We start from the raw sequence: 23,342 nt of genomic DNA, 5'->3' as shown, positions 1-23,342 counted from the left end.
GCTTCTGAAACAGGGCTTTGTTTCTCACTGTGCTCTGTAAGCAGGGGAGGCGGTGGGACCGAGGGAGTGGAGGCAAAGAGCTCTAATGGGCGGCTGTGGAGCTGTGGGAAGGCCACTAGCCCCTATAAACCTTGGGCCTGTGACTGCTCCCCTCTAAGCCTTTGTTCCCTCATCTGTAGGAGGAAAAGACAGCGGTGGCGGATGTGAGGTGCCTGGTGTTAACACTGGTACCTGGGAGGGGGCTTAGTAAACATTCCTACCCACTGTCCCAGGGCTGGGGGTGGGGGAATTCCAATTCATAGCTGGGAAACCTTAGTAAATCCAAGAAGGGGATTCAGTTTCTTCTGACCCCAGAGTCTTGGAGGAGCAGTGAAATCTTGCTGGGAGGGAGGGTCTGTGTGTGAACTGCTCTGGGCTAGCGGATTCAAGAATCGGCAGCCGCCAGCTCGGTTATGTCCGGTAGCACCACCTAGTGCCCCAAAGTGGAAGGGCCCTCCCGCTTCACCGGCCCTGGCCTCCCACCCTCCCTTCAATGTCGCTTGCGCGCGCGTGCGTGCGTGTGTGTGCATGTGCGCATGTGTGTTGGCGGCCAGGAGAGGTGCCATTATAGGATGATAGGACCAGGGGGGAACTAATGCTATTTTTCAAGATAACTAGTCTTTTTACCTCCCTCCCTCCCAACAAGTGCCATCCCCAAGTGTGTAGGACTCTCTGCAGGTCCCTGGGGCCTGGCTGGGCCTTAGCTTCCTCATCTGAAGACTGCAAGGCTTTGGGCTAGGGTTGATTCAGGCAAGGTGCCTGGGAAATGATCTCTGATGCCTACTGAGTGCCCGCCTATGTCTGTTTGCTCAATGATCCAGAGAGACACGGTCTTTACACACCCTTTATATTTTTATTGAGGAGAAAGCTTTAGCATACAGAACAATTTCTTATTTTCACAACACAGTAATGCAACAATAACACAATAACGATAACACATTTGTTTCAAACGGGTTTCCTCCCGAGTCTCTGGGAATCCTTGGGCTGCCTTTGTACCCCTGCATGCATTCCCCCCCCACCCCCACCCCCCACCCCACCCTTCTTTCAACCCAAGAAAGCACCCAAAGCCCATAGTTCCTCTTACAGCTCCTGTGGCTGTTACGTCACAACAAATATTAAAGATCTAGGAAAGGTGGGGGAAGAGGGTCAAAGGGAAGCCCAAGCCCCCCTGCCACCAAAGGGCCAGAAAACAGCTCACTGCTCATCCGCTCTTTCCCTGGCTGAGTCTACAAGGGCTCAGGGTGAGAGGCACCACGGGAACAGCAGGGCCTATGCCGAAGGGTCCCTGGAGGTAGGGGTGCAAGGCACCTGTCCTTTGCACTTCTCCGGCAGGGATGCAGGCAGCAGGCCCAGCGCATCGACCGTCAGCAAACAGGATCCACAGCCTTGAAGGATAGCCGTTCCCGTTCTGGAACTCTCTCCTGAGGAAGTAGCTGAAAAACAGACAAAATTTTCTTTACATAGTTGTTGACTCCTATACTGGCAGGAGTGGAGAAAAACAGGCAATTAAAATGTCCAACAAATTAGGAGACTGCTTAAATAAATTATTCAGTATGCATGACTGCATAGGTGGCAGCCATTTTAAATCCTGCTGATCAAGAGCTTACAGCATGATCTCAGCTTTGAAAAGATAGAGGGAGAACATGCTAGAAAGGCATCAAAGTGTTAACAGCACTTGCGTTTGTGTGGCCAGATTCTGAATGCCTGGGGGTGTTCGGTCCTTAACAGTTTTCTCTATTTTCCAAAATTTCTGTTATGATTATCTGTTACTTTTCTCCTTGGAGGAGGGGGGAGCCTTTTTAAAAGGCAGCAACAGGTTCTAGGAACCCGGCTCCCCGTATTCCCCAGGCTGCCAAGGGTGTTATAAGCAAAAAGGGCTTCTTACCTCCTACTGACGAATAGAGACCTCACCAGAAACCAGCCGGAGGACTGGGTTTCTCTGTGACTCCTCTTCCTCCAGCTCCTTCCGCTTGTCTCCAGGCTCAAAATCTTAAGGCTGGGCTGAGGTTCTATGTCAGACTCCAGTGAGGAACAGAGGCATAATTTACTCTGTTTTCTTCCCTCCGGCCAGACACTGTGGCTGCACTCGCCCAGCTGCCAGGCACTGTGCACGAAGCTCAGTGCTAAGGGCAGTTCAGGCCAGCAGTGGATCTGGCTGGCATTCTGGGCCCAGAGTGACATAGTATATATTTTTCACTGCTGAAACAGTGTTTTCTGGACCCAAGAGAAGCAGCAGGATTCTTTGGGGGGGGGGGCTGGGTTTGTACCCAGAAGTCCCAGGAGTTACTAGGAGTCAGTCACCCTCTTAAGCCTCATTGTCTACTCGAAGCCCAGCACCTGGCCATGGCTTGGCCCCCATGTGAGAAACAGGAGGAGGTCCCAGCTGCAAGGCTGGAGACAGAACCTTCCTCTCTCCTCTCAGAACCAAGGAATCCTTGAAGTCGAAGTTAAAGAGCAGGCCTCAGGCCCTCTCTCTCTTTGGCAGTCCAGGAAAGAAAGGCCAGTTGGGCTTCCTCTGGTACCTCAAGGATGGCGAGTCTCCTGCAAAGACCTTTGGCTGGGGGCTGCAGTCCAAGGCCTGGCCGGGGAAGGAGACCACCGTCCCTAAGGAAAGAGTCACTCCTTACAATGTCAAGCTGAGTTGTTGCTGCTGCTTTGTCCTCCTCCTCCCTTCCTCCTCTCCCCCCTCCTCCCCCGCCCCTCCTCCACCCTTTGGGCAACATGGAGAGAAGGGTTAGAGCCTGTAACTTTGGGCTCTGTCTCCTGGGGATGCCTGGGAAGGCAGTGTGGTAAGAGGAGAGGGTCCCAGACTTGGTGAGTGGGTCCAAGGGCCCTGATACAGGAGTCTATAGGGAGGAGGAACCAGCTTGCTGGGTCAGTCAAGAGCGGATCTCGGCCATGTTGTCCATTTGACATGTGGCTTTGTGCACGCTCACTGGGCTGGATGTAGGGTTCTCTTCAGGGCCCTTCTGCTGGACGGGGGACTTGAAGCCAGCATCGGTTTTTCGTACATCTCTTGATACCATCCTGCTCTCCTTCAATTATATCGTAAGTGGCCTCAGTGGCTTTAGGAGTTCGGTATGGCCTGTCCTTTAGCTCATGGGGGCAGTTCAGTGAGGCATTGGGTGAAGTCCTGGTGAGCCAGTCCAAGGATAAAACCATAGAACACAGGGTGAATAAACGCAGGAGAGGTGAGGGTTAGGAACAACTAGAAGGGGATTACAAGAGGTGACCAGTTCTTTTATGGGAACAGGCCCAGAACCCTGCTCTCTAGCTTGTTGCAAGACTGAGCAGAGTGTGCTCCAAGAGGACAACTATTGCTGACCCCTTCTTTCTCAGGTGGCCTTGCTTGGACACGGGTCCCTCTCTGGTCATGGCTGCAAGACGATCTGGAGTTCTGCAGGTCTTCTGTGGGCTCTACAGGTCTGGAACTCCCTCAAGTACTGGTCAGCAAATAGGGCAGGTGTGGCAGCGATAGCAGGGGCAGGGGACGCTGTCGAAGGGTGTGTTCTGCGCGGCGAGCTCGCCCCAGCGCTCACACGCGAATTCGGCCACGTGCGGCCCGGTGGCCCCCCTGTCGCGGAGTGAGGCGGAACAGCACGGGCGGGCGTCTTCGAATTTGGCGTTGCCCCAGGCGACCTGCGCGGCGAATCAGTGGGGGCGAGCTGTAGAACGGCGAATTAGTGCCCGGAAGGCCCTCCAGAAGCGGGACGCGATTCTGGTTCCTCCTCCGGCTGGGCTGAATGATGGGAGGCGATGCGTCTAGGAAATTCTCATGGTAGTAGCCAGTGGTCTGAGATGAAGCGTGGGCGACAGTCGGCTCCATCTCCATCATCTCATCCAGGTCATCGTCTTGGGTCTCATCCTCGGACTCCGGTTCCGGCTCCTGGTCCCCATCCTGGTCGGCGTCGGGGTCTGGCTGCGGGACCGGGCACACAAAATCGCCCTTATTCTCTTCATCCTTGACTGTCTCCACATCCACCTCCTCGTCCACGTCCACCTCCTCGTCCTCGTCGTCCTCCTCCTCCTCTTCCTTCTCTTCCAGTTTCTTCCTCATCTCCTCCATCTGCTTCTTCCGCATCTCTTCCTGCTTCTTCCTCCTCTCCTCCTCCTCCCTTGTCTCCTCCTGAACAGCTCTCACGCGCCTCCGCTGCTCCCTGTCGTAAAGCCTGCGCTTGCGTGTCTCTTCATCTTCGTCACTGTGGAAATCTTCATCATCAGTGTCTGCGTTGGGGTCCGCAGCGAAAGGGAAGAAGATGTTGCGGACTCCGGGGAGTGGGATTGGCTTGGGCACGCGCACTTTTCTTTCTATTTCCACGCATTCGAGAATCAGCTCGTCCAGGTCGGCCATTTCAGTTGACCATAAGAGCTCCTTGCGGAAGAATTCCGACAGGCCTTTAAGGAATTGGTTTTGAAGGCGGCAGTCATCCCAAGACAAGAACTGGGCCAGGAACTGAAAAGCATCTGCATAGCTACCTAGGGTACAGTGCCCCTGCTTGAGCTTGCGGATGGCCTTTTTAGCCACGCTCGGGGGGATGGGGCCGCAGAATTCCTTGCGGATCTCATCCAGGAAGCGTGGGAAGTTGGCACGCAGGGGGCTTCCCTCCCGGGTGACAGAGATGGCCCAGTTCTTGGCTTGGCCAGCGAAAAAGGTGATCAGAAAGGCCACCCGCTCAGCGCCCCCGGGGAAATGATCCTCGTGGTCCGCTATGAAGGTCTCTAGCTTCATCAGGAACTCGGCCAGGTAGACCGGGTCGCCCGAGAAGGGCTCTAACTCCGGCCGCACCAGCGGCAGCAGAGGAGGCTGCGCGGGCTGCTCCTTGGCTGGGGGCGGGGGCAGCGCCGGCGGGGGCGGAATGGCCCGCGGGGGAGGGTCGACGGGCGCGTCGGAGGTACCGCAATCTTGGATCACGCTAATCAACAGCTCGTCCGAGGCGTACTCGGGCTCTGCGCGAGGGGGAGGCCAGCACAGGAAAGGCAGATCCCCCTCGGGAACTGCGTCGATCTCGCTGAGCGGGAAGTCAAAGTTCTCCTCGGCAAGGACGGGCAACACCGGCACTGGCCAGCGGATGTAGCTCGACACATTGCCCCGCAAGGAATTAACCTCGGCTAGGGCTCTGCCGAGCTGAAGGCCCAAATTGGCATTCTCCCCGCGAAGGGCATTTAATTCTTCTCGCAGGGCCACGTTCGCCATGCGCAGGCTGTTTAGATTTCCTGCGGCCTCGGACATTAGGAGTAGCTCAGGGGCCCTGGGTCTGAGGGCGGGGACGCGGGTGGGGGTGGGAAGCTGGAGGCCGCAACGGGAGGCTGAAATGCCGCGGTGGGGCGCGTGCGGGGGGAGGGGACCGAAGTGTCGCGGCGGGGCACGGGAGAGGCCGAGCCACACCCACTGGGGCGAGCACGGAGGGCGGGCGCTCCGGCCGGAGGGCCCAGGGGCTCAGCCCGGGGCGCTTTACCTCGTCCCGGTGATCAGAGAGGGAGGGCGGCGGCGGGAGCCGGGAGGCGCCGAGGACGCGGGCGGTAGGCGGCAGGCGGCAGGCGGCGGCGGGGCGGGCGGAGGCTGGCGGAGCGGGAGGGAGTGGACTGCGGCAGGATCTGTCGAGGAAAAATCTTGCGGCTGACGAGTCCCCGCCTTTTAAGCGCAGCCTCGCACCGCCCCCCCGCCCCCGGCAGGGCGGGGCTTAGGGAACCGCGGGCGCCCACTGGCCACCGCGCGCCGCCCTCCCCCCGTCCCCCCACCTCTCCGCCCCCCGCCTGCGCCTCTCACTGACTCTCTCCTTCCCTAGCTGCAGCTAACTCGGGTCGGGAAAATGCGACAGCGACTGCCCACTCGAGGTCGTCATGGCGACAGCCAGTGAACGTGTTCCTCTCCTCGGGCAGGCCCCCGAGTGTAGAGGAGCTGCTTCGAGAGGCGCAGCTCAATCTCCAGAGCCTGTTGCAAGGTACTGAGAGGGAGGGGGGCTGTGGCCGGAGCCCACAGGCGAGATGCGCAGCGGCTGGAGGGAGGCGAAGAAGAAAGAGGACAGGGACCAGCAAGAGGAAAAAAAAAAAAGAGAGAGAGAACAGTTTAAACCCCACTGAAAAACAAAAAACCACACACATCTCCCCATCTTTTTATCTTCCAGACTAAATGATTCGAGAGGGCTCAATTTCTCGGGCTGTTTGCTCGTCACCACCACCCCACTCCACCCCCACCCCTTTATTTTTCGGTTCAGGAGGCCACGAGGGAGAAAAGGGCAGAGGCAGAAGCAGGGCAGTGGTCAAGCCACTTACAAAGGGAGCCGGGGGAGAAATTCCCACAGGGTGGGCTCACAGACCTTCTAGACCCTCTCTTGCTATGTTGCCCATGCCTTTGGAATCCTGGCACCCAAGGACAATGGAGGCATCTGCAGGGTCTCTCCCCCTCGGGGCTTCACCCATTCTGCTCTTGCCACAACCTGTCCATGTGTCTCCTGGGGATCAACTGCCTCATGAGAGTAAGCCCGACTTTCAGTTGGTTGAGCTTGAGCGACCAACTGTTGATCTCAGAGCAGGTCTTGATCTCAGAATTGTGGGTTCAGTCCCTGCGTTGGGCTCCATGTTGGGTGTGAAGCCTACTTTAAAAAAAAAAAAAAGCAAAAAAGAAGTAAGCCCGATACACAGCACCCAGAGTCTCCTCATCCCCAATTTGCAGCCCAGTGTCTTTGGAGTATACAGAGGAGCATGCTGTACAAAAAGCTGGGTCCACACGACCTGGACAAAGAGCCCAGTCATGGTGCCTGAGCAGTCAGACTGCATGCACTGGGCAGAGTGAGAAAATCCAATCTCTGAAATCAGACAGAGCTAGAATCTCATTCCCATCCCTCACCTAACTAGCCGTGGGACATTATGCAGATTACCTAAAGCTTCCGATGAATCAGTCATCTTTAAAGTGAGATTCCAGCTTCCCGTGTGGCACACAGTTTTGTGAGAATTAAAAATGGTACGTAACTTGCTCAGTAAGAGTATCTTGCTGCTGGAGAGACCCCGATAAGATGCACTGTCAACTCCCAATACGTGTCCTTTGGAACACAGGCTTAGCTGGGCGCCGTATTAAAGTTAACACAAAAGAGAGAACAGTGCGGTCGCTGATAGGACCTTACAATACGAAAACCATACACATTGAACGGAGGGATTAAGCCAATGTAAGTCGCAAAGAGATTAAAACTCGGTGCTGTGAAAGAGACAACTGGGGTGTTACAGTACCTGGACAGAGGTTACAAGGGCCATGCATATGTCAAAATTCACTGAGCTGTGCACTGAAGTTGTTTGTACACCTTACTGTAGGTAAGTTATATCTCCATGAAGTAATGAATACAAATAAAATTTCAGTGGTAGTCACAAACTCCATAGCCTACTCCAGGCACTCGCTGTCCCACTGAGGCCTCTCTTCCAGACCCAGAAGCCCTTCCTCCATGTCTTCCTACTTCCAGTCCTTACACTTTCTTCACAGTTCTCTTCTTGCCTCATTCAAAATGCTTTAACACTAGTTCTACACTTTGCTCATTCCCTTCACCAGTGTTCCTGTGAGCCACCTTGGGCCATCCAGCTCCAGAGGACTTATATAGTTCTGAACTGCTTTTTATATCATTTGTTCATTCATTAACTCATTCACCTACTGGTACTGGGCTTATCGTCCGTCCACCTAACCCGACCGACCAAGCTTCTTGACAGAAAGAATCACATCTCTTAGTACCCTCGCGTTTCCAGAAGCACCCGGCACAGAGCTGGATTCCCCAAGAGGTGCTCAGTAGGCATTTGTTGAGTGAACGTTAAGTGCGAAAAGAAGTCTTGTCAGCTCTCGTTTACCCATACCAATGAAGGTCAACTTTTATGGAGAGTAGAAAATGGTAGCTGGGCCACCCAACTGGACTCTAGCCCAAACCCTCGCCTCCCTTGCCAGGGCAGTGGTAACCTTAGGGAAGCAAGATTCCAAAGGACACCACGAGCCTTGTGTTCAGATAAGAGAGGAGCTGCCATGCAGAAAAGGAGTCAGTGTGCTCTGTTGCCACCATGGGCAGATTTGGGACCAGTGGGTGGAGGAAACATGGAGGGAGGCAGATTTCACCTTGAGATAAGGAAGAGCTTTCCTGCCACAGCCCCAACTGTCCTTGGATGGAATGAGCTGCCTTGGGAGGATGGCAGCTCCCCTTCTCTGCGGGTCTGTGTGGAGGCTGAAGAAGCATCTAGAAGGGCTGCTGAGGAGGAACTCTAAGCCCAGAATGGGGTGTTGAACCAGAGGACTTTTGAGGCCCCTCAGCCTCCAAGTTTCTATGAGTCTTAAAGTCTTTGTTCAGATGAGCAGAGAGCCCCACCCCCGTTGGTTCTTTGCTCTCTCATGTTCCTCATCTACTCATCGAACTCATCACTTCAGTGAAGGCCATTCAAACCTTGTGCATCCCTCTTATTCGCTGGCGATGCCCCTCAACTTCTCCTTCCTTCTCTGCCACTACCTCTGCCTTCCCTCTCCCTCACCTTAGCTCTCCTGGACCTGACAACCACTCACAGTGGGACGAAGGTGCAGGGAACCAGGCCCTCGGAAGCTCAGCTGAGAGTTCTTGAGACCCAAGGGAGCACTGCATGTTGGACTTCCCAGTGCAGATTTCTTCATGCTTCCGACAGGTCCTTTCCCTGGTAGGCCTGCAGAAAACCTGAGGAGCCGCAGGGCTTCAGAGAGAGGATAAAGGACCAAGAGGTGTCTGCACCCTGAGCCTCTCCTCCAAGTCAAGCACCTAAGGTGGGGACCGTCAAGACACAGGCTTGGTCTCAGAACCAGCGCAACTCGACTCTACCGACTTTTCTCCTCGGCCCTTGTAGTCCTGGGGAGTAGGCATTTTTCCATTTCCGAAGCCAGAGGCTCGGACACCGGGCCAAACCACAAAGAAACAAGGCAAGTCAGGCCGGGCAGCTAGAGCAGGAGCCCCAGCTTGCGGTCCTCTCCCAGCCCAGTGCTTGGCCGTGGCCCCCTAGAGTGTGTATCCACTGTGCTATTTTTCAGAAGAATATGAGGAACAGTACTCGGAGGCCAGACTTCTGGGGCAGACCTTCCGCTCTGCTGATGAGGCCCCTGAGCCCACTCCTAGCCCAAGGCCTCAGGCGGGCAGGCGTCTGGAGTTTGTATCGATGGTGAGTTGCCTCTTCCCCCACCTGTGAGAGCCAGCAGGGCAGAGCTCTCTCTGTGCTCATTGATGGGGGACCTCGAGCCGCGCACCTTACCCACCGGAAGCTGCTGCTCACCTCTCCTCACCAGCACAGCTACCCTGAGACCCTGCCGAGAGGGGCCCTACCCAGCAGGTGTCTGGCCTGGCAGCCCGTCCACACTTCCCTGCTTCCCAGACGAAGCCTCTGACCACCCTGTCTAGACAGCCATCCCGTGGGCATGGCTCATCTCGTCGGGAGCACACCCTTCCCATCACCTTCTTTCCCAACAGCCTACAAAATGGCAGCTGAGCGAGGATGAGACCACCACCCAGGGTGTGAGGGCCTCTGAGGCCTCCCTGAGCCTGTTGACCACAGCCGACAAGCAAGCTGCCTGGAATAGCCCCTCCCCTCTGCCCATCCTAGAGGAAAAGCGGTGGCTTCAGCCTTGCTCCACGCACTCTGACATTGTACCCATCAACATCTCCGGTAGAGTCGATCAGCACCACCTCCGTTTGCTTCCCTCCATGCCAACTACAGACCATCCTCTCCAAATGCACTGGGGACTGGGGGAGGGAGTGAGACTTCTCTGCTGCTGGCTCACCCTGAACTGTCAAGATCATGGCTCTCGCGGGGAGAGGGGGGCAATGGAGGCATGCAGGCAAGGGGGGCTCTGGCTGCTCTTTCTTCACTCTCTCCTGGCACTGCCACACTAACTGAGCCCATTTGATAGCAAATTCCTCTTAACAGAAAACGCTACGACTCTGTGAACGCGTGTGCTCTTCGGAATGTCCATGGGAACTTCAAGTTTGTGAGTTAGGTTTGGTTTGGCAAGAGAGAACTTCTTGTGCCGGAGGCAAGGTTTGTAGCACACAGATAGGAGTCGGAGTGGAAATGGGAGGTTTGTGGTGCTGGCATTCAAAGGGAGGCTCCCACCCGGGCCACAGAGCCAGGGCCTCGGGGCACGTTCAGTAGCCACTCGGTCTGCCAGGGAGGTGGGCATCTTCACCTTGTGCAGCAAGTGTTTGAGAAGGGAAGTAATGGAAAGAGACCAAGGCAAATGCGGCTCAGCTGACTGTGGCTTTGGGAGCCCAGGGCACCCTAGACCATGCCCATTATTAACTCATGTTCCACACTCCACCAGCTGTACGTGGAAGAGGAGGAGGGTCAGTCATGTCAGAAGGAGCTAGGGCCAGTGACCTGATGACGGGAAACCCCCCTAACTTGAAGGGACCAGAGGCCCCCTGGAAGCCAGCACTGGTCCGTGGTATGCTGGAGAAAGCTGCTGAAGGCTCTGAGGGCAGGTCTGGCCCTATGTGGTAGCACTCCATGTATATGGGGTCATCGGGCACCCCCGGCATCCTCTTGGCAGGCAAATCAGAGGCAGAGCCCAGAGCCTAGGGAGATGTGCCAAGGGGAGTGAAGGCCTGGAAGAGAGACTCATGAAGGGAAGGCGGGCACTTTGTCTCTCAACTTCCACCTCACTCTAAATGAGCCTGGCCCTGAGTTTTGCCCGCAGAGCCGCTTGCTGGGGGCAGGGCGGGCAGTGGGTACAAATGCAGCCATGGGGCTGAGAGGGTGGGGTCTGGTGAGCCCGCTGCTGCTGCCGCCGCAGCGGAATGAGGGACAGCACGGGGGGCATGGGGTGGGGAGCAGTGTGCCTCACCCCACCCTTGCCCCAGCAATTCCCCTGGAGAAAAGACTGACCCCGGGTTTCAGGAGAAATAGATCTCAATCACTACATAGGAGTGAACATTGATAAGATGTGATCAGGTGACTGGAGGACAGCCTATCGGGCAGCTTCCTGGCTGGTGGGGGCCGAGTGGGGCAGCTTTTTGGAGGCCCTGTCCTTACTGGCCCATACAAAGGCTTTCTTTGAGAAACGATTACAATCAAGCAACATCTAGTCTCAACCTGTCTCTCTACACCTGTGGTTCTCACCCCGGGCTGTACATCTAAATAATCAGTCGCCCGGGAAGTTCCAGAAAAATGCTCCTGCCGGGGCCCTACAGCCAGAGATTTAAGTGTCCTTGATGAGGTTGAGGTCCGAGGGTTTCAAAAGCCGCTCAGTTGGTGCTCTGTTCATGCTCTCTGTTCATGCTACCGCCATCACCCCTCCTGTGTGCCTCAGACCGATTTCCACTGCGCTGTAAACAGAAACCAGGATGCACCCAAGTGTCTTTATTTTGGCTACAGGGCAGCAGTTTGATAAACATGCAAGTTTGCGACACTCGTTGTTTAACACAGAGACAGCCGTGAACCCCAAATCCACCCTGAGGCGGAGGCGGACCATTATTGGATTCTCTAACTTTTCCCAGCGAGACCAAGGTGACCCCATCACAGCTGATGCCCCAGACCTTTCCCCTTTTCCCTTCCACCAGCCCTGCCACCCAGGAGTAATTCAGTGTGTGTGTGTGTGTGTGTGTGTGTGTGTGTGTGTGTGTGTGTGTGAGGGGTGGGGGGTTGGGGGTTGGGGGGCTTTGGATGTCCTAAAAAAAAAAGCAGATGTTGTAATTAAGGATAACCAAGGGCCCTTTGTCAAGGGCATCAACTGAATATGGAAAACAGGCCTCCCAGACTGGTAAATTCATTAAGTTATTGCCTCCCATTCTACATGGAATAGAGGCACATGTGTCAGGTTTAGGCAGATGGATCAAGGCAGGAACCACTGCAAAAAGCATTCTCTTAACAGAGCATTACTGCCACTAAATGGAAGCCAGCCAAGGGGTGCAGACCAGAGAGATATGGATGCGAGTCCCGCCTCTCCACTTAATAAAACCATGAGGCCTTGTCCAATCTTCAAAACCCCTCTGAGCCTCAGCGCCTTCGTCTGCACAGTAATACCAAGCTGGCGGAGCCATCACGCGGATTAGAGCTGTTACATGTAACCGGCCTGCCGTGTGCCTGCTACATGGTGGGCGTCAAGCAAATGGTGGCTGCTCTTATACATTTATTATAGTCACAGGAGCAGCAATGATGTGACAGTAATGATTGTTGTAGATGAGAACATCTTTGGGGACTTTGGACATCACAGTGGTTTCCCCGCATCTGTGGTCACCCTAACTCTTTTGTGTAGGGGTAAAGCTAGAAAGTGCCAGGTGCCAAAAATGCAACCAGGCTCTGAACTTGCCAGCTGTGGCCTACTCCAGGTTCATTGCCAGGGCTGCAAGTCCCACACACTGTCCTTTGGCAATTCCACAGCCCCTACTCTTGTCTCAGGAGAGAGTGAGCACTGAGATCTGGGACAGTCCGTGAGCCTGGCCCGAAAGCTCCGGGGGGTGGGGGAAAGCCCCAGGTAGCCCCACACGCCATTTGAGCTCCCAAAAGGAATAATTAAAGCCAGCAAGGCCTTGGCAGGCTCCTGGATAATTCAAGGGCAGGCACCCCGTGACTCACTGTGTGGTGATGGGCAAGGACCCAACTTCCCCAGCATCCTCATCTAGGGAGAGGAAGAACCAAGGAATCCCGACCAAGCTGTTGGCAGATGCTTCTTGGCAAAGCTTTGGTGCTCCTGTCTCGAGAGGACGACCTCGAGGGGGATCCCCGGCGGCAGGACTCACTCTCTGTGTTTAACTTCTCCAGGTCACAGCAGCAGGCTGGCAGGTGGCGTGGCCCACGCCACCACCTCGGACATCAGGCCCAGTCATTCCACCCCAGAAGGTGTGCATGGAAGAGTTGCAGTTGGCCAGGAAGCTCAGTTCCCAAATCTCACCTCCCCAGTACTAAGGAGTCCTTCTAGTGAGCCGGAAGAACCTCTCCAGGTGTTCAGTGCCACAAACTGCCCTGGCATGGAGAGCGTGGGAATGGTGTACAGCATCCCCAGTTCTTGCAACGGGCTGACAGAATCGACGTTTTCTGCTTCCTGGAAGGGAGATACTCTTACCTACATGACTCCAAGCACCGCCAGCCAGAGCAGTCGAGTCGGCGAACACGGAATAAATCCTTCCTCAGGCAATGCTTGGGTCTCTCTGCACTCGCTGCCCCCTCCGGTTCCTAAGGAGGCCGCTGCCCTCTTGGTCACTCGTGATAACCCTGCAAGATGCAGCGGGTCGGCTGCCTACTCCGAGCACCCTTCTCGACGATGGCAAGCTTCCGAGCGACCCTCCAAGATGGGCCTTCTCACTAGTGGTACCTCGAGGCTGGAGACGGGCCCACTGGGGACCAGCAGGTTCCGGGAGCGGTCGCTGTCTGTGCCCACAGACTCGGGCACTGTGGAGGTGGCCTACGAGGAGGAGCAGAAGGCCAGCGAGGCCTGTGCCCTGCCTTGTGCCAGTACGAGTTCTGAGGGCAGTAACAGTGCCGACAACATCGCCTCCCTCAGCGCCCAGCAGGAGGCCCAGCACAGAAGGCAGAGATCCAAGAGTATCTCGCTCAGGAAGGCCAAGAAGAAGCCTTCCCCACCCATGCGCAGCGTCTCGCTGGTCAAAGATGAGCTGGCCCTCTTGCCAGAAGGTGGGTCAGGACTGCCCAAGGACCAGAGGCCCAGGAGCCTCTGCCTGTCCTTGGAACACCAAGGACGTCACTCGTCCCCCCCCGATGCTCAGGGTCACCCAGCTGCACCAACTTTCAAAGATCCGGAAGGTCCACAATTCTCCCACCACTGGTATCTCACTGACTGGAAGTCTGGCGACACCTACCAGTCCTTGTCTAGCTCCAGCACTGCCACTGGCACCACAGTCATCGAGTGCAGCCAAGTTCAGGGCAGCTCAGAGTCTCTCGCCTCCCCTTCCACGTCCAGAGCCACGACACCATCTCAGCTCTCCATCGAGGTAGAGGCCAGGGAAGTATCCTCCCCTGGAAGGCCCACTGGGCTGATGTCACCCTCCAGTGGCTACTCCAGCCAGTCAGAGACCCCGACGCCCACTGTGTCCCTGTCCTTGACCCTGGGCCACCTGCCACCTCTGAGTGGTGGCGTCCGGGTGCGTCCGGTGGTCCCTGAGAGGAAGTCGTCGCTCCCCGCAACCTCGCCGATGGAGAAAATGTCCAAGTCGCGGCTGTCGTTTGACCTGCCGCTCACCTCTTCGACCAACCTGGATCTGTCTGGGATGAGCATCTCCATTCGAGGCAAAACCAAGGTGAGCCGGCATCACTCAGATACCAATTTTGGGGCCAAGCTGGCCCAGAAGACGAGCCCCAACCAGCCCGTTATGCCCATGGTCACTCAGTCGGACCTCCGTTCCGTGCGTCTGAGGTCTGTCAGCAAATCTGAGCCGGAAGATGACGTGGAGAGCCCTGACTATGCTGAGGACCCAGCCGCGGAAGTCTTCACCTTGCCCGAGAGGAAGATGAAACCTCCCATAGCCGAGAAGCCCCCCGTGGCCCGAAGGCCTCCGAGCTTGGTCCACAAGCCACCATCCGTCCCCGAGGAGTGCCCACTCATCTCGCCAACCTTGGCTATGACTCCCAAGAGCTCAGCTCAACCCACGCGGCCACTCCCTCCAGACATCTTCACAGTGGTGGTGCGGAAACCAAAGTCCTCCAGCTTCCCCGAGGGCAAAAGCCCCGGGGAGACGCCAACGCCCTCCTCTCTCGCTCTCACACCTTTTGCCAGTTCCTCTGGTGCTTTCTTCTCAGGAACACAGCAACCTCCCCAGGGCATGATGGAGGACGGGGGCCCCAAGGCGAGAGCCCTGCCTGAAAGAATCAGCCTCCAGAGCCAGGAGGAAGTGGAGAGAAAGAAAGGCAAGATCCCACCTCCCGTTCCCAAAAAGCCCAGCGTGCTGTACCTGCCTCTCACCTCACCCACGGCTCAAATGGAGGCATACGGGGCCGAGCTGAGGCTGCCTCTCAGCCCCATCATCACCCTGCAGGAAGAGGCCAAGGGTCCCCCCACCAGTGACCACCTGCAGTCCCCTGGTACGAGGACGACTTCACCACTGCTGGCTGAAGGTGAAAGGGAGGCCAGTCCTCTAGGTTAGTAAACTGTCTGCTGGCTTTTCCTTTCAATCCCAGGCAAGATGAGAGTAAGCACAGAGTGCCAGAGACAGAAGCAAATGTCCCTGCCCCCAGTAATGATCCTGAGTCCCGGACAAGTGGGTCAGTAGGAGGCATCTCTTGAGGGTTAGGGTTCTTCCAAAGAGAACTCACTAGCCCTTGGGATCAGGAGTGACCCAGGAAGGGGTGGATCTCCAAGGCCCAGTTTGGGCCAGTCCACCCTGGAACCCCCAGGACTGAGAGAATACAATCAAACTAGGTCTTCGCACCCTAGGACCTTAGGAATCCATCTGCCTGGTCAGGCGCACATCCCCCGCCCTGGGAACTCTCTCTCTGCCTCACTGGACAGCACTTTTCGCTAGCCACACTCATTTCAGTTTCACGCACAGGACTCAGTACGTTCCCAGACTGTGATCCGGTGCCACTGCCGGCTCGCAGGCCTCTGAAAACAATGGCATAGGTTTCCAGCGGCACCCTTTCTTAGTGCTTTCTAGAGGAAAGGGAGCTCACTTGCTTGGATTCTTTGAGGCTGGCGCTTCCCAGGACAATAAGACTAGGCTAGATAATCTTTCTCATCCTTTTCTGGGGTCGTTGTTTCATGTCCCCTTTTTGTTTTATTGTGGTCAAATACACATGACTTGAAATTTACCATCTTCACCACATTTTAAGCATTCACCTCAGTACCGTTGGGTACATTCTCGATGTTGGGCCACCATGACCGCCCTCCCTCTCCAGAGCGCTCTTCATCTTGCAACACTGAAGTCTGTACGCACTAAACAATAACTCACCACTCTTCCCTCCCCCTAGCCCCTGGCAACCATTCTTCTACTTTCTGTCTCTATGAATCTGACTCTCTCTAGGGAGCTCATGTAAGTGGAATCACATCGCACTGGTCTTTTGTGGACTGCCTATTTCACTTAATAGATTGTCTTCCACACCCATCCGTGTTTCTCATCCTTTTTTTGAACCCTTAATACCAAACATCAAAATCTTATCACCTTCCTGGGGCGCCTGGGTGGCTCGTCAGTTAGGCGTCCAACTCTTGGTTTCTGTTCGGGTCATGATCCTGAGAGGTCGGGGTGCTGGGATCAAGCCCCACATTGCATCATCGGGCTCCTTGCTCAGCGCAGAGTCTGCTTGTCCCCCTCTGTCTGCCTCTGTTCCTACCCCCATGCTCGCTCGCTCTCTCAGATAAGTAAAATTTTAAAAAAATCTTATGACCTTTTGTAATTGATTTGGGCTTTCAGCACAAGTTAAATCACACAGACTAGAACAGGCAAACAAGTCAAAGCCACAGGTAATTTTAGATTATGCTTTGTCAAACTCCACAGGCTCCTCTGAGATTCAGCTCGGTCCCACTCCCACCTACTGCTTGAATCATTGCTTTAGATTACTCTCAGCTTCTTGATTTTTGAAAAATGATGCATTCAAAGCAAGAGAATGCTCAGGGAACCTGTTGTAATGGAAAAGGCATGAGAAAACAAGGACCCATGCTGATCTTCACCGGTCAGGCCACCTTGGCCAAACACTAACCTCTGGAACATCGTGTTCCTCAGCGAAATGGAGACATTAAGGGTCTCTGCCCAACAGCCCTTTTGGAGTTGCTTTAAACATCGAATGAGATTCATATGAGAATGTGCTTTGTCCTAACTCTTGTGGTCTAAGTATTTAATTCCTTCTGGTTCTTATGCCTAGGGAGCTCTGTGGAACCGAGCACTGCAGAAAAAAGTGTCATTAGTGATAAAACAGCCGAATGGATCGCCGAAGATGACGATGATGTGTTTGTGGCTTCACGCACAACGGAAGATTTGTTTACTGTGATACACAGGTCGAGACCCATTTTCTTAATTCTTATTGGAAATGCCTACCCTGTTGAGACCTCTAAGCAGCCATGAGCACTGGAGACTAAGTTCAGATACCCACATGTGGCAATGGCGGTCTGAGGCCTCGCAGATGCAATTTGCTGACATCTTTGGGTGAAGTGGAGGAGGGGCCCGGGAAGAGAGGACCAGGTGCCGAGTGAGAGGCCTCTCGTCTCCTAGCAACAGCACGGCCTATTGTGGCTCCATCTGCTCTCTCGCAGCTCTGTCTACAGACAGAGACATTTAACCCTTCACAGCCTTCGTTGTACCAAACAAATCTTAGCAAGAAGTGCTGTGGGGATGGAGTGGCTGGGTGATGGATACTGGGGAGGGTATGTGCTGTGATGAGCGCTGTGAATTGTGTAAGATGGATGAATCCCAGACCTGTACCCCTGAAGCAAATAATACATTCTATGTCAATAAAAAATAATTTAAAAGGAGAAGTGCTGTGGGGCACCGAGCCAGGTATCAGAGCAGGAACGGAGGTGAAGGGGGACCGGATGGGGACCCTCTGTTCTTGGACAAGGGCAAAGAGCAGGGGCTTGGTGGTGAGAAAAACTAGAAAGATCCCAATTCCCAGAGGTGCAGGAGCATCAGTTCCCTCAGGCTGTCTTGAGTCAGAGTCACTGAGCAAATAGCCTTGACTCCTTAAATTCTTCCTCGGTCCCAGAACCCTGTAGGCCCTCCAGCTGTGGGCACTGAAAGGAGGGTACAACCAGGGAGCCAGACAGGGGACTCTGAGGACTTAGCAGTGAGAGAGAGAGAGGGAGAGAGGGAGAAAGCTGGTCAGTGCAACAACACACGAGGCTGCTATGTAAAAGCTTCCAGATCATGTCACTGGCCTTTGTGAAGTTATATGAGGCATTAGGAAACATCTGCCGCGTTGAATTCGCTCAAAGCAAACTTTTTCTTATTTAGGTCCAAAAGAAAGCTGCTTGGCTGGAAAGAGCCTGGGGAGACCTTTGCAGGCGGCAGCAGACCAAGCTCCCATTCACCAGGGAAGAATCCAGCTGATTCTCCAGTCAGTGAGTCAGCTGCCTCTGCGGGGTCAAGTGGCAGTGCTAACCTGGATGCTGGCAGAAACGACGAATTCAAGGCCTTGCTACAGAAAAAGGGGAGCAAGGCAACCCCAAAGTCCCGGCCCTCAGCAGCCGAACTGCTGAAGACCACTAACCCACTGGCTCGGAGAATTATTGCACAATTTTCAAAAGACTACGAAACCACCGATAACCCCAGTACCTAAGGCCAGGGTTCAGCAAACAGGGTTTAGTCACTAAACTTGAGTAGACGAAGGGGAAGAGAAAGGGTTTTAGAAAGGAGTCATGGAAATAACAAAAGAGCCTACATGTCCTTTCCATCCATTCACCCTCTGGACCGCAGGAGAGAGGCCACTAGACCTAGAGCTAAAATCATCAGGCACTTTAATCACCTTCGGACATTTTGCATTTTCACACTTAATAATCTTGCCGTTACTGACTACCGATTTTCTCCTTCTTTCCCCCCAGTGCTGTGCCCTGAGGAGAAATTCTGAGGCGCAAGAGCACCTGCGCCATCTTTTCGGTCACTGACCGAGCTGCTCCGTCCCTGACTTCTGTCACTGAGGAGCACAGTGAGAGGGCCGACCGGCGCTGCCAAAGCTGGGGGTCATGGGGTGCCGTTGCCGATGATTCACTTTTTGGGCAAGGCCTTGCTGGCCCCGTGTGGAGAAGCAGAAAGACTCTGAGGCCTCTTCAACCACAGTCTAGCTCTCTGCACCCCGCCCCCCAGAGAGGTTTGGGGGTGTACACTTATTTCGGCATGGGGTTGATTGGCTGGCTTTTGTCACGCAAAATATGAATGTGACTCTGTCTTGAAATTCATGCCTTTTTCAGTTTGATTGTCTATGCGGAGAACAGGGTGATGAGTTTCGAAGAACCTGTAGCCCCTCCCCCCACCCCTTTAGCTAGGAAAAGTCAGGACTGAGTTGCTTTGGGTGAACCAAGTTCAGCCACCAAAAGAGGCAGCCATGTGTTCTCTCAGATCCAGCCAAGGCGACTCGCGCGTGCGCCTTGAGATTCTTCAAGTGTCTGTCAACAAGGATAGCTAGGATCGGTGCCCAGCTCATGCTGCATTCTAAGAACCTTCGTTTCATTTGCATATAACCTTCATTACAGGAAGTAATTAGCTGAAGGAACAGCGTCATCAAAGTCTCAAGGAGGAGAGAAAGTAAGTGTAACTTGTCCACCTCCATTCAGTTTAGACTGTGGTGTGTGGTTGCTTTTGTTCTGGTTAAAGGAAGTCTTACTCTGTTCCAAAACTAAGAATGTATGGACTAAAAAGGATATATCCCAAACCTAAAAGGCTGCCTTGCAAGTTGCTGTGGCCCATAACGCCAAAAAAAGGGCTATCTTTTTTTAATTTTTTTTGCCATTTATGTTCCACCATGTGACCAACTTTCAATTAACTATGCTGTGGGGGAGTAGAGGGGTTGGAGGAAATAGGATGTTGACAGAGCCCCAGAACAATCCCTGTGACACCCCCCCCAACACACACACAAGCTTATAGGCACTTGTCAGTTCAATTTTCTAAACAGGGCAAGGGGAGTGATTCATTTGATTTTCATACGTCTGGTTGCTGGGAGTTTGGGGGAAAAAAACAGACAATGCATTAAACAAAAACTGGCTGACCATTAATGGAGGGTTAATTGTCCATGTTCCCAAGAAGGGAAAAGCAAAGTCAAATGAAATTGTAGCCTGGTTCCTAGACCCCTTCCTCCTTCACCACCGCCATCCCCCCCCCTCCCACCCTCAAACGGATTCATTGGCCAACCTCCTGGAGGATGCAGAAACTGCCCCAGAGACAAACAGTTCTTGATTTTGATAGGCCGCCTCGCTCACCAATGAGAAGCAAGCTCTTAGCTCCACTGCCCACACTCTAGCAGACTGAGCAGCTGAAAATCTACACTGAGAGCTGAGGAGACTTGGGCCTCTCGCTTAGAAGCCTTAGGCCTAGGCCCTTGGTTGGTACAGTTCTGAATTCTAGACTTCTGAGTACAGGGCAGGCTCACCAACTTCTTCGCAATCTGCACTTGCCCTTGGTTTAGGCAGAGGCTGCTTAAAATAATAAGCAGCGAGTACCCAGTTGCTTTCAAAAGCATCCCAACTATTTGGTTTGAAGGTCCTGATCAAATTTCAGAGAGGTTGCCTGACATAAAATAGACTCATTCCTGGCCTGAATTTATATACGGATGCCACACTTGGTCTGCCCCAGCCTCAGAATTCCAAAAGACGGAAACATTTTCCTCTGTAGGGAAATGAAGGGGTGTTTGTGCCTTGGCCTAACAAAAGTGAAATGCTGCCAGGGCCTTCTCCTTGGGAACTGCTTTGAACAGCTGAACTCAAGCCGAATACGAGACTCACATAGTATAGGATTTGTTACATCTGCTGGTTTTTCTGGAAGCTTCTTGTTTGCTGCTTCTAAGCAGGTTTTGCCTCTCCCCTCACTTTGCTATTCCTGATGGTTTTCCCAAAATGTTCTAAAGCTGAATGCCCAGACACCTTTATGTTTTAACACTGCCTTGAGTCTTGCTTTCCTCTGCAGCAGTCTGTATACCTGTATATGGGATTCTTAGAACGTCTTCTGCATCATTATTATGGCCCTCAAATGCCCAGTGGTGTTTTCATTAGCACAGGAGGATTTGGGGTAGTGATGGTGTGGCTAGAGGGAACACCAAGGACTAGAAATATTCCTTTAATATTTTGCAGCAGGGGACCTAATCCCAAACAAACCACCAAACTGTAGACTTCATTAGTCAGTGAGGACCATAACACCAAACATCTTTCCTGCTCTTAACAGTCAGCCTGTCTCACGCCCGTGATTATCGTAACACCAACTCGCTCTCTCCCACCGAGGCCCATAGCCCAGTGTTCGCTGCCTTGTACACCTACTCTGCTAAGACTGGAGAAGACAGGCTGAAAGCCCCTCCAGGCAGGCTTTCAGAGAACCTCTTCCTGCCACTGTTACTTGTGTAGATAATAACGATAACAAGTGAAGTGAAGTTGACCCCAGGAGGTCAGCTTCCAATTCAAGTTGTTTCCATCCTTCTTGCTTGCTCTGATTCCAGCCAATAGCAGCAGGAGGCTCTGCTGACTGACCTCAGTCTAGTCACGAGTAGAGGGAGTCATCCCCAGGATTGGTTAGTGGGTAGCTAGGAGTGCTTTGCTCTAGGTGGGCATTCATTACATGTTTGTGGTTCAAATGTTGAGGGGAGATAGCAAGCCATTCTTGGTACAACAGGAAATCTTCTTGGTGCCTCCTCTCCTTTTCCTGCCTTATCTCTTGCCTAGGTCCCGCCCCCCCGGTCCAAACTTGTCCCTCAGTTCCAACTCCCATGACCGGCATCCCTAGCCTATAGCGTATGCTTTGAGGAGGCGGGACCACAGGCAGCAAAAGAGTTTGCGTTAGCCTTATGACCATAAGTCGACCAGTTAGTCGGAAGGCATTACCTCGAACGTGCAAAGATGGAGGAGATTCTACAAGGCTTACAAATCGCATTTCACCGGATATCCATCTTAATTAACTCTCTAGACGACACAGATCAGCTTGCAATCCCGCTGTACCTATCTGTCTGAGCAGATGTGCCCATGCACCTGCCCTCTTCCTCACAAACCATCCCTGAGAAAAGATGAGTTCATGGCCAGGGCTCTCTCGTCCTCACCAGGGCAGCCTTCCATCCTCACCAAGTGTGTCAATGCAGTAGCAAGCTTTCACTTTAACCGGATCTGCCAGGGCCAGGACCAGAGTGACGTGAATAAGGCGCCCACTCTCGGGAGCTGCGCACATGCCTTACCCTCGTCCCAGCCCTGCACTTTGCACTCTATAAATATCGGTTTATCTTCTATCCATGCACAAGTGTGGTTCCATCAACGACTCCCTATCTGCCGTTGTACCAAATATTTTATTACCATCTCTTTTTCCATTGCTCTCAACCTTTGTATGCCTGTATGTCAAAGAGCCTTCACTATGATCAGAAAACATGGTTGATTTCCAAGCAATCTGCTCCGAGTGGCAAGTTAGCCCTCATTTCGGTAGGGATGCAGACAGGGGCTGCCCTTCAGCAAGACGGTGAATGAGTTGGAGGCCTGCCACTGGGACGCTCTCTGTCCTCTTTCTGGTCCATGTTCCCCAGACCTTCGTTCCCAGCACCAACTCTCCTGAGTGCCTCCTCGTTTGTTCTCCTCACTCAGAAAACCATGCTCTCAGGAAAGGGATGAAGTCCTTTACTATGACATTGTAAGGCTTAATGCTACCTTTTTTGAGGGTCACTTGCATTGTAACAGGGGAAAAGCCTTAAGCCAAAGGAATTGAAATTCTACTTGTAGAATGTTAGGCACCAATTAGTCGCCAAAGTGTATTTTTCACCACGGAAATGCCGAATTCCCTGACAGCTAACTCCAGAATACAGAAAATACCTTAGTCTCCTGGAATTATTTCATTACATTGCCGGTGGTTGGGTATAGAGTCCTGATCCCCAGAGCTGTCCTCTTGGACAAGGGACGAAGGGACCACATCTACCAAGAGGCTCTCGGAAATGGCTCCTGAAAGCCATGGAGAAGGCTGAGATTCTTCATATTGTACAGTGACATTTTGACACAAATAGAAGTCATACGAATCATTTTAGTGAAAGAACACAAGGAGTTAGAGTTTGTGAGACTGCGTCCTGCTCTTGAAAGGTGAAACTGTCCAGTCAATGTCTGATCGATGTCGGTCGCCCAGTGTTGGTAGTGATTATTAAACTTCCTGGAGGTACAATGTTACTGAAATCAAGCCTCTGCTTCCCCTACCCTTATTTATGTTTTGTGCTATCACTTCCGCTTGGTGTGAGAAAGACCAGATCTCTGCCAGGGCATGCAGTCCCTTCAAAGCCTTTGCCTGTGTTTCAGCCATAAGTCACAAAGATATTAGTGATTTAAGAGGACAAGAGAGTGGGAAAGGTGTACAAACAGCTGTCTTCGTCAAAGGACAACAAGAATTGTAATTTAAACGTGAAATGAAGTCCTAGAATATTCTGAAACAGACTTACATAGGAATACAGTAGTAAATGGTTAGAGACAAATATTTGAGGCGCTTTTAATAAGTGTAGCAAAAATACATTTGCATAAGTAATGGGTTGTGTGAAATGCGTGTATATGTTTGTTCAGCAAAGCCCAAAACCGAGCGTGATCTCGGAACTAGCAGCAGCAGCAGCCCTGGGATGTGTGTCTGTGTGTGTGTGTGTGTGTGTTCGCGCGCGCGTTGTGTTTATTCCAGTGATGTTACTTCTTCACGCCCCTGAATCCCTAGCGCTCCGACTGTCCAGATGGTTCCAGCCTT

At 53.3% G+C, this 23,342-nt stretch overlaps 2 protein-coding genes across 2 annotated transcripts in view; one reads left to right on the top strand and one right to left on the bottom strand.

The window, feature by feature from the left end:
* LOC111161029 (NHS like 2) overlaps positions 1 to 18,864 on the top strand; it is a 252,260-nt gene extending 233,396 nt beyond the window's left edge. Inside the window, exons 2-8 of the mRNA XM_022524478.1 lie at positions 5,826 to 5,981; positions 9,056 to 9,183; positions 9,489 to 9,684; positions 11,392 to 11,523; positions 12,778 to 15,108; positions 16,825 to 16,957; positions 17,910 to 18,864. Of these exons, the coding sequence (XP_022380186.1) occupies positions 5,826 to 5,981; positions 9,056 to 9,183; positions 9,489 to 9,684; positions 11,392 to 11,523; positions 12,778 to 15,108; positions 16,825 to 16,957; positions 17,910 to 18,234 (3,401 nt within the window). The 3' untranslated portion in view covers positions 18,235 to 18,864. The remainder of the gene's footprint in view (positions 1 to 5,825; positions 5,982 to 9,055; positions 9,184 to 9,488; positions 9,685 to 11,391; positions 11,524 to 12,777; positions 15,109 to 16,824; positions 16,958 to 17,909) is intronic.
* LOC111161030 (retrotransposon Gag like 5) lies at positions 1,068 to 5,557 on the bottom strand. Its single transcript, XM_022524479.1, has 2 exons — positions 1,925 to 5,557; positions 1,068 to 1,472 (listed from the first exon to the last, which is right to left on the bottom strand). Exon 1 carries the CDS (start codon positions 5,267 to 5,269, stop codon positions 3,575 to 3,577), a length of 1,695 nt encoding a protein of 564 aa, XP_022380187.1. The 5' UTR covers positions 5,270 to 5,557; the 3' UTR covers positions 1,068 to 1,472; positions 1,925 to 3,574.
* Positions 18,865 to 23,342: the final 4,478 nt, after the last annotated feature.

This window comes from Enhydra lutris, unplaced genomic scaffold, assembly GCF_002288905.1.
Source record: "Enhydra lutris kenyoni isolate GAN:26980312 unplaced genomic scaffold, ASM228890v2 scaffoldscaffold81, whole genome shotgun sequence".
NCBI lineage: Eukaryota > Metazoa > Chordata > Mammalia > Carnivora > Mustelidae > Enhydra > Enhydra lutris.
This window is presented reverse-complemented; position numbering and strand designations above follow the sequence as displayed.